The 10,959-nt window shown below is 44.3% G+C and overlaps 2 protein-coding genes across 2 annotated transcripts in view; both read right to left on the bottom strand.

Moving 5' to 3' along the window:
* Positions 1-31, bottom strand: part of tbpl2 (TATA box binding protein like 2) — a 5,132-nt gene extending 5,101 nt beyond the window's left edge. Inside the window, 1 exon segment of the mRNA XM_062440772.1 lies at positions 22-31. Within this exon segment, the coding sequence (XP_062296756.1) occupies positions 22-31 (10 nt within the window).
* Positions 32-88: 57 nt separating this feature from the next.
* kiaa0586 (KIAA0586 ortholog) lies at positions 89-8,899 on the bottom strand (the record flags this gene model as incomplete). The annotated part of the gene is given in 6 exon segments (XM_062440774.1): positions 89-215; positions 294-375; positions 6,399-6,469; positions 7,001-7,340; positions 7,530-7,599; positions 8,818-8,899. Coding segments are annotated over 6 exon segments (772 nt in total), but the record flags the coding sequence as incomplete, so codon positions are not given.
* Between the last annotated feature and the right edge of the window lie 2,060 nt (positions 8,900-10,959).

The following is a 10,959-nucleotide window of genomic DNA, read 5'->3' on the forward strand; positions in this document are numbered from 1 at the left end:
CTGCTGCCGCCTGGTGGTCACCACGAGTCATCACCTGTGTGTGTGTGTTACTGTGTTTGTGTGTGTGTGTGTATGTGTGTGTGTGTACCTGCAGCATCCAGGTGAGTGACCTGCAGACAGGCTGGCTGACCTGACGCTGTGAGGTCAGAGGTCATGGCGGGGTCAGAGGGGGCGTGGCCTGCGACTATCCTGAGAGCTGACTCCAGCAGCTGGCTCTGATTGGAGGCGAGGAGAGCCAATGAGCAGTGAGACAGCAGAGTGATGTCATCAGGTGAACATGTGAGTGAGTTTACCTGCAGCTGCAGCTGATGGCTGTGCAGCGTCTCCAGGTGCTGCAGCGTGTGCTGGCTCAGGCTCCGCCCCCTGTCAGCCTGCCTGATGACAACATTTCATATTAATACTGTATTCAATCAATCAATCAATCAATCAATCAATGATCAATAAAGCTTCAACACTGAACTGATGGGATGAAAAGGCTTCAGTGTGATGTCTGTTAGTTCATCCACTTTGTATATTCATCAATTCATACTAATCAATAAATGAACATCAGCTGCTTCATTCATGTTCTTTAGGAAGATGTTAATGAATGATTTTAAATGTGTTCAGAACCATAGACTGTATATATAATGGACGTAACATCCGTGACGTCACCCATTGGTTTGTGGACTGCTGCTCGGAGGCCAATAGTATCGGATCTGAGCAGCGCCATCTTGAACATTTCAGGTGCATGCTGGGAAAAATAAAAACATGGATTCTACTTATATGGGCATCAGGAGGAGCATGAGGCGCCCTCCTGAACCTGTGAACCAATCAACCTGTCAATCACCACGTAGCCACGCCCTAATGCATACCCTGCTTTATCGTCACATATAAAATCAGGGAGGCCAAAATGTCCCAAATGAACATCATACTGCATTGAAGAAGGCTTTAAACTAGCGATTGAGACCATAAACACATTTTGAAAACGTTTACTGAGGTTAGAAATCAAGTGAGAAGTTGGTGAATTCTCCATTGACTTGTATAGAGACAGAAGTCCTTTTGACACCAAAACGGTCGCCCCCTGGTGGCCTTTTGATAGAATGCAGTTTTAAGTTACTTCCTGGTTGGCCTCATTGCAGAGGACCGGAACTCCCCGCCTGGTTTTGACACAGTAGACCACACTGTTTTAGTTGACCGTCTTAACACCTAGGTTGGTTAGGACAATGCACTTGATTGGTTTTATTCAGACCTTTTAGAAAGAACCTCTGCAGACACCATCGGTAAAAACTACACCTCTTCCACAGCTCACATTACTGTGGTGTACCATAAGATTACATTTTAGGTAAGATTTTATTCTCCATCTACATGCTTCCACTTGGCCAAATCATCCAATGACATAACATTTATTTTCATTGATGTGCAGATGACACAGATATACCTTCCCCTGAGACCCAGTGACCCAAGAAGCCCAGCTGCTGCTGTAGACTGTCTCAGTGATGTCAACTGTTGGACGGCACAAAACTTCCTTCAACTGAATAAACTATGAAAATAAATCATATTGTTCAGTCCCCCAAATCCAAAAAAACGATCAGTCTTGATCCCCTGCCCACCAACATGAAGCTCACTGCTAAAAATCGTGTTAAATTCTGATTTAAGTTTCAATCCACACATCAAAAAAAGTTGTCCAGTCCTGTTACCTGCAAGTAACAACCACCTCCAGACTCAAGCCAACACTCTCTCACTCAGACCTGGAAAAACATTCATGCTCCCTCCTTTCCAGCATTAAATAAAAATCTCTCTCACACCGACGACTATTTTACTGATCACTTTTAAAGCTCGTCTGGGTCTAGCTCCAAGTTATATAACATAAATGTTGAGCCCGTATGAGCCGGCCTGCAGCATGACCCTGGATTTCCACCGGGTCCGTCAGCGGCACCTTACAGCTGCGCCACAGTTTAGCTCCGTCCTCTGCCCAGCGTCAACTCACACCGGGAGCGTTACAGCAGCGGAGCGGTGCCGTGCGAGCCAGCAGTATTCCCGCGAGATCACGCGATAATCGCCAGATCGCGAGATCCCGCGAACTGGGTGTATAAAGTCAACAACAACAAACAACTGGTTTCTTTGCTTCTCGGACCAATTCTCCGAGACCCTCTGATCGATTGACTGCTGACCTGGGGCCACCGGTTATGACGTAATGTGGATGTGAGGTTGTGATCTGCGCATTGTGTTTTATTTTGAAAGGGGACGGGAGTTTTATTATGCCGATTCTGTGTCTGACTTCCTGTCTGGTGGAATCTGCTCTGTTGAGCTTGTCGCGAGTTAGAAAACGTGTCCGTGAAAAATAGAAATGCTGCGGATTGATAGCGCTGCGGCGCGGAGAGCCGCTGCTGGGACGTTGCTGAGACGTTGCTGAGACGCTCCCTGTGGAAATACTCTCATTGATTATAGTGGTACCCATCAGCTCCCGTGACCGCGGCGCAGCTGTAACGTGCCGCTGACGGACCCAGTGGAAATTGGGCTTGAGATCCTCAGGTTTGGGCTATTCTGGCTTTTCCAAAGTCGAGGTTGAAATCTTGCTAGTATGTATTTTCGTAGTCATGCTGTGTCCTTAGCATGACGCTGTTAAGTCTGAAGAAACATGTCAAGAATGATTGATAATAAACTGGAATAGCTTGAGGTGCCACAAAAAGGAAATCGCATTCTGCTCAAAAGGTGTACCGACGATATCGGACCCTCTCTGGAGCGAATCTTTGTCAGTGTCCAACAGAATGCAGACCTGAACCGAGCTCGTATTAAAACATGAATAAAGACAGAACTCCTGATTTGATTCATCTTTGCCGATCAACCAACACACAGTTTACTCTCTATCTGGACCCCTCGGCTGTGGAACGACCTGCCTGGGGAAATGAAGCTCACAGAATCTGAAACTTATTTTAAATCTCTTAAATTTGTCTTTTTCTCTTCTAATCTTTTTTATCACCTCTTTTATTGTGTTGTAGTGTCTTCTACTTTCATGTTGTTAATGTTGGCCTCATGACTGCTTTCTGTGTTGTATGTCTTTGCTTTGTCTGTCAAACCACTTTTCAAACTCTGTTTTTAAAGGGTGTTTTGTGAATGAAATGACTATTACTATTATTATATGTAGGTTTCAGGCTCAAACCCACATACAGTCAGCAGGGTGTGCTGTTGGATTACTGTCACTATAACTCCAGTTTCATCACACTTTACTGTAATGACTCCCTGTTGTCAGTCAAATGTGTTTTAATCAATGAATAGAAACTAATCTGATTTTAAGGAGATTGAGAAATATCAAGGCTTCACTTAACTCCATCATGACAGAGTACTTTACAGCTAAATATGTTCAAACTGTTTAAATGTTGAGCAGCTTTTAACTGAGACTTCACTGTAAATGAAGAAACACAGTTTGAATCCACAGTGCGGCTCCTCGTCCTGATAACCGTCCCTGTTCTTTAAACACAACAAGCTCCACTCTGGGATCAGATTTCATTGTTTCCTCCTCTCAGGTCTACAGTTTGTAGATGGGTGTAACCAACATGTGACGCAGCTCAGACCTGTCAGGCTGCATTCAGCAGAATGACGTGTTCAGATCAGATAAAACTTGTTTCATTTATCAGGAAGTGAAGCTCAGACAGTCGTTGCCTCTGAGAGCTGAAATGGCGCAGAAAGATCAGCTGGACCGAGAAACCTTCTCTTGTGTGATCTGTCTGGATCTACTGAAGGATCCGGTTACTACTTCCTGTGGACACAGCTACTGTATGAGCTGTATTAAAGGATTCTGGGATGGAGAGGATCAGATGAGGATCTACAGCTGCCCTCAGTGCAGAGAGGCCTTCACACCGAGGCCTGTCCTGAAGAAAAACACCATGTTAGCAGCTTTAGTGGAGCAGCTGAAGAAGACTGGACTCCAAGCTGCTCCTGCTGATCACTGCTATGCTGGACCTGAAGATGTGGCCTGTGATGTCTGCACTGGGAGGAAGAGGAAAGCCTTCAAGTCCTGTCTGACGTGTTCAGCCTCTTACTGTGAGAATCACCTCCAGCCTCACTTTGAATCAACCAAATTAAAGAAACACAAGCTGGTGGAGCCCTCGGAGAAGCTCCAGGAGAACATCTGCTCTCGTCATGATGAGGTGATGAAGATATTCTGCCGTACAGATAAGAAGAGTATCTGTTATCTGTGCACTATGGATGATCATAAAGGCCACGACACAGTCCCAGCTGCAGCAGAAAGGACTGAGAGGCAGAGAGAGCTCGAGGTGAGTCGACTAAACATCCAGCAGAGAATCCAGCACAGAGAGAAAGATGTGAAGCTGCTTCAACAGGAGGTGGAGGCCGTCAGTCGCTCTGCTGATAAAGCAGTGGAGGACAGTGAGAAGATCTTCACTCAGCTGATCCGTCTCCTCCAGAAAAGAAGCTCTGATGTGAAGCAGCAGATCAGATCCCAGCAGGAAACTGAAGTGAGTCGAGTCAAAGAGCTTCAGGAGAAGCTGCAGAAGGAGATCACTGAGCTGAAGAGGAAAGACGCTGAACTGAAGCAGCTCTCACACACAGAGGATCACAACCAGTTTCTACACAACTACCCCTCAGTGTCACAACTCAGTGAAGCTACAGACTCATCCAGCATCAATATCTGTCCTCTGAGATACTTTGAGGATGTGACAGCAGCTGTGTCAGAGCTCAGAGATAAACTACAGGACATCCTGAGGGACAAATGGACAAACATCTCACTGACAGTGACTGAAGTGAAGGTTTTACTATCAGAACCAGAACCAGAACCCAAGACCAGAGCTGAGTTCTTAAAATATTCATGTGAAATCACTCTGGATCCAAACACAGCAAACAAAAATCTGTTATTATCTAAAGGGAACAGAAAAGTAGAATGGACGGACCAACCACAGTCTTATTCTAGTCACACAGACAGATTCACTGATGAGTTTCAGGTCCTGAGTAGAGAGAGTCTGACTGGACGTTGTTACTGGGAGGTGGAGTGGAGAGGAGGAGTTGATGTAACAGTCGCATACAAGAATATCAGCAGAGCAGGAGATGAATCTCTATTTGGACGTAATGACAAATCTTGGTCTTTACGTTGTTTCACTGACAGTTGTGAATTTTGCTTCAACAACATTAAAACTCCCGTCTCAGGTCCTCGTTCCTCCAGATTCGGAGTGTACCTGGATCACAGAGCAGGTATTCTGTCCTTCTACAGCGTCTCTAAAACCATGACTCTCCTCCACAGAGTCCAGACCACATTCACTCAGCCTCTCTATGCTGGACTTTGTGTTTATGATGGAGACACAGCTGAGTTGTGTGAAGTGAAATAGACAGAAGTCCTTTCAGACTTCATGTGTCAGATGTTGTAATTCTTCATGTTTTTGTCTTCATGTTTCTGAGCTGCTCAGAGATCAGCTGACTTGTTAATAGTGATATTCAGCCCTTCATTAACTTTATGTATGTGTTGTTGATATTATCAGTTTCTTTAAATGTGACTTTTTCCTGTGTGTTTTTATCCATGGAGGCTCTCACTGCTCATCACCATGTTTTTAACTTGTCTTTGTTCTAAATGTTAGTTTCATGTTTGTATTGATGTATTTGTGTCTGTTGTTTCTTAAACAGAGAAAACTGCAGAACTTCCTTCATCACAGATATTTTGTTCTCATCACTTTGTAAATAAAGAAATGTTCAATCAAACTGTAATGATCATGATAATAATCATTAATGATGTTCTTGTACATAGCTGACATTCTGGGTTAAACTAACTGACTGTGTGGATGAAGTCAATCTGAACATGAAATCATTGATCACACTTTACTGATTGGATGTGTGAACAATCTGAAGCTTCAATAATCAATAAAGATGATTTTTATCAACAGTGATCAAAGTGTTTTCTTCTCATTCAAAGCTTGTGAAGAAAATGTGAAACTACAATGAGAATTTATTAGAGACAGTTTTCCTCCTGAAACACCACAAAGTTCACATAATAATACTGCAGTACTTTAACTGTAATACTTTAACTACATCACTATAATACTGCAGTACTTTAACTGTAATACTGCATACTACATCATCATAATACTGCAGTACTTTACTGTAATACTGCATACTACATCACTCATAATACTGCAGTACTTTTACTGTAATACTGCATACTACATCACTCATAATACTGCAGTACTTTTACTGTAATACTGCATACTACATCACTATAATACTGCAGTACTTTTACTGTAATACTGCATACTACATCACTATAATACTGCAGTACTTTACTGTAATACTGCATACTACATCACTATAATACTGCAGTACTTTTACTGTAATACTGCATACTACATCACTATAATACTGCAGTACTTTTACTGAAGTATCTTTGTACTTCTTCCACTCCTCATGTGTTTGTTTACCTGTCGGCCTGCAGCAGTCTCTCAACGCCGTCTGCCAGCTGTGACACTCGAGCCTCCATGTCTGACTGAGCCTACACACACACACACACACACACACACACACACACACACACACACACACACACACACACACACACACACACACACACACAGCAGGTGTTGATGTACAGACTATAAAGACCTCTCATACTCACATGATCTTGCAGAAATACAAAGAAGACACAGCTATATCGTCCTGCAGATATCAGATTATTTATCATTCTGTATTTATCGATATATCTAAGATGCATTAATCAATTTATATCTCAGACTCACTGACGCACTGATGTCACAGTGTTGGGTTCGTGTGTGAACAGCCTGAATAAATATTTAAGTTGTAATGAAGCCTGAGTTTATTCAGCCGGTGATTCCTGACTGTGTTCATATCTACACTCATCCTCATCAGAGCTGCATCTTCCCCAACACAACACAGTTATTAAATTATAGTTTTTCAGTTAAGAGTTATGTTTAATAAGTTAATTCTCATCAGTCCGTCATAAAGCGTCTCCTGACCGCTCAGACTGCCTCAGTTAATGAAGGTAAAGTTATTTTCACAGGTTCACCTTGATGAGAGGAGCGGCTGCAGCTACGGCCGCGGCTGCTGCAGCTGCTGCATCGGTGGCGTCTCCACGGCGACCAGAGGACCGCTCAGCCTCCGCCTGGACACCCACTGCATCCTGGGAGCCGGCCCTCAGACCAGGTGCATGCTGGGAGCCGGCCCTCAGACCAGGTGCATCCTGGGAGCCGGCCCTCAGACCAGGTGCATCCTGGGAGCCGGCCATCAGACCAGGTGCATGCTGGGAGCCGGCCCTCAGACCAGGTGCATGCTGGGAGCCGGTCGTGGTCGGCCCTGGCTCCAGCAGCTGCACTTTGACCTCCCTCCTGCGGGGGGCGCTGTGAGACCTGAGCACAGAGCAGCAGGTGAGTGTCTGATGGCAACTATCGGGACGTTAAATTAACTTTATTCAGATAATTTGGTGATTGTGACGTCGGAGAAGTTTAACATCAGGCTGATTGTGTGAATGATTTATGGACGTGATTAATAAGTGAAGTTTAGATGATTCTTATTTAAATGTGTGTGTGTTTCCTCACCGCTGTTTCAGAGCCGCCAATACGACGCCTCGACCTCCGGCGGTGAAGCGTGAGGTCAGGAGGTCGTGACCTGCGATGATGTCATCAGAGTCAGTCGCATTAAACATGAATCCAAATATAAAACAAACTGTTTCATTTTATATCAGAGACGTCAAACATGAGGCTCGCGGGCCAGAACCGGCCTACAGAGGAGTCCAATCCGGCCCACTTTCCTTTCTTCTTTTCCTTCCTTCTTTCCTTCCTTCCTTCCTTCCTCCCTTCTTCCCTCCCTCCCTTGTTTCTTTTTCCTTCCTTCCTTTCCTTCTTTCTTTCCTATTTCCTTCCTTCCATCCTTCTTTTCTTTCCTTCCTCCCTTGTTTCTTTTTCCTTCCTTGCTTTCCTTCTTTCCTTCCTTCCTTCCTCCCTTCTTTCTTTCCTTTTTTCCTTCCTCCTTGTTTCTTTTTCCTTCCTTCCTTCCTTCCTTCCTTCCTTCCTTCCTCCTTCTTTTCTTTCCTTCTTTTCTTTCCTCCCTTCCATCCTTCCTTCCATTTGTCCTCCCTCCCTTGTTTCTTTTTCCTTCCTCTTTTCCTTTCTCCCTTCCTTTCATTCCTCCCTCCCTTCCATCCTTCTTTCCATTTGTCCTTCTTTCCTTCCTCCCTTGTTTCTTTTTCCTTCCTTCCTTCCTTCCATTTGTCCTTCCTTCCTTCCTTCTTTTCTTTCCTCCCTACCTTCCTTTCCTTCCTCCCTCCCTTGTTTCTTTTTCCTTCCTTCCTTCCTTCCTCCCTACCTTCCTCCCTTCCTTTCCTTCCTCCCTACCTTCCTTTCCTTCCTCCCTCCCTTGTTTCTTTTTCCTTCCTTCCTTCCTTCCTCCCTACCTTCCTCCCTTCCTTTCCTTCCTCCCTCCCTTGTTTCTTTTTCCTTCCTTCCTTCCTTCCTTCCTTCCTTTCCTTCCTTTCCTTCCTCCCTCCCTTGTTTATTTTTCCTTCCTTCCTTCCTTCCTCCCTACCTTCCTCCCTTCCTTTCCTTCCTCCCTCCCTTGTTTCTTTTTCCTTCCTTCCTTCCTTCCTTCCTTCCTTCCTTCCTTCCTTCCTTCCTCCCTACCTTCCTCCCTTCCTTTCCTTCCTCCCTCCCTTGTTTCTTTTTCCTTCCTTCCTTCCTTCCTTCCTTCCTCCCTCCCTTGTTTTTCCTTCCTTCTATCTATCAGATCACAGAGTATTAAACATCTTCCTCAGCAGTGATTGTTTGTCCTGACTGATTATTGATCACTGATCGATTTATTGGCTGATTGATTAAAAGCTGTTTCTCTCACCAGGCGGCTGATCACTTCCTGTCCCAGCAGAGAACTTCCTGTCTGGACTCGACTCGGCCGCCGGAAGCTGCTGGAAGAACATTTAAAGACTTTAAATGATGTTTGGATCAAATTCACTATTTTAACTAAAGTTTTATCATTCTGCTGATTTTCATGTTTGGATCCAACAAACTGATCTACTGACAGTTCAAAGAGTCAGTGATGTTTATAGTAGTGTCCATGTGGTTTATTTAAATTTAAAGGGTTAAAATGATAAATTAAACGTATGAATAACTTCACACATTCTTTTTTTGTGGACCCAGCATCAAATTTCTGCTTTTAATCCTCCTGTTGTCCTCGAGTCAAGGAAGGAAGGGAAGAAGAAGGAAGGAAGGAAGGGAGGGAGGAAGGAAGGAAGGAAAGGAAGGATGAAAGGAAAGAAGGAAGGGAGGAAGAAGGAAGGGAGGAAAGGAAGGAGGAAAGGAAAGAAGGACGGGAGGAAGAAGGGAGGGAGGAAGAAGGGAGGAAGTAAGGATGGAAAGGAGGGAGGAAGGAAGAAGGAAGTAAAGGAGGGAGGGAGGGAGGGAGGGATGAAGGAAGGTAGGAGGGAGGGAGGAAGGAAGGAAGGAAGGAAGGAAGGAAGGAAGGAAGGAAGGAAGGAAGGAAAGGAAGGATGAAAGGAAAGAAGGAAGGGAGGAAGAAGGAAGGGAGGAAAGGAAGGAGGAAAGGAAAGAAGGACGGGAGGAAGAAGGGAGGGAGGAAGAAGGGAGGAAGTAAGGATGGAAAGGAGGGAGGAAGGAAGAAGGAAGTAAAGGAAGGAGGGAGGGAGGGAGGGAGGGATGAAGGAAGGTAGGAGGGAGGGAGGAAGGAAGGATGGAAGGAAGGAAAGTAGGAAAGTAGGAGGGAGGGAGGAAAGAAGAAGGAAGGAAGGGAAGGAGGAAGGAAGGGAAGGAGGAAGGAGGGAAGGTGGAAGGAAGGAAGGAAGGTAGGAGGGAGGGAGGAAGGAAGGAAGGAAGGTAGGAGGGAGGGAGGAAGGAAGGAAGGAAGGAAGGAAGGAAGGAAGGAAGGAAGGAAAGGAGGAAGGACAGACGGGGGAAGACGACACAAAGGTTAATCCATTAATGGGTCAATGATGTTTAGTTTAAATTTAAAGGGTTAAAATGTGAAAATAAATGTATGAATAACTTGCACACATTCTTTTTTTGTGGACCCAGCATCAAATTTCTGCTTTTAATCCATTTAGAGAGAATATATTAGAGGATTATGGTAAAAATGTCTAAGTGGTGTAACCATAAAAACTTTGAACCAAATAATTCAACTTGCTTAAAAACAGTAAATAGTCAATAAAACACCATATCAACTAGTTTGGCATGATCTTACATTATAACTTTATATTAAATAAAGGTAATGGAATACTATTGTTCTAAATATTACATTTACTCTGGTAACCATGGAGATCAGGAAACATTAGAAGACTCACTGCTGCTGTCGGCTCTCTGTTCTCTTTGGTCGGTCCAGGTTTCCTCAGCGGTCGTCTGTCTGCACACAAAACTGCTGAACACACACACACACACACACACACACACACACACACACACACACACACACACACATACACAGAGACACATACAGAGACACATACACACACACACACACACACACACACAGAGAGACACACACAGAGACACATACAGAGACACATACAGAGACACATACAGAGACACACACACAGACACACACACACACACACACACACACAGAGACACATACAGAGACACACACACACACACACACACACACACACACGTTTGTTAACAGAAGATATTCCTTCATTAGTAACATTATGAACAAGAGTAATATTGGTGTTATCAGAATTATAATAAACCTGAGTCTGATATTCATATCACACAGTTGAGCTAAAAGTAATATTATACTTAAAATACTGATGTCACACAGTACATTAAAAAGTTCAGTTGTCAGAGGAGGCCAGGGTTCATGTGTGTGTTCCTCACAGCCTCTCACCTGGAGACTAAACCTTCATCACTAACATGAACCCTAAAAACAAGTCTGACCCCTCACACTGGTCATCATAAAGATAGAGGAACAAGAACACACACACACACTCACACACTGGTCCTCATAAAGATAGAGGGACATGGACAC

The sequence above is a fragment of the Scomber scombrus genome, chromosome 19, assembly GCF_963691925.1.
Source record: "Scomber scombrus chromosome 19, fScoSco1.1, whole genome shotgun sequence".
Taxonomy (NCBI): domain Eukaryota; kingdom Metazoa; phylum Chordata; class Actinopteri; order Scombriformes; family Scombridae; genus Scomber; species Scomber scombrus.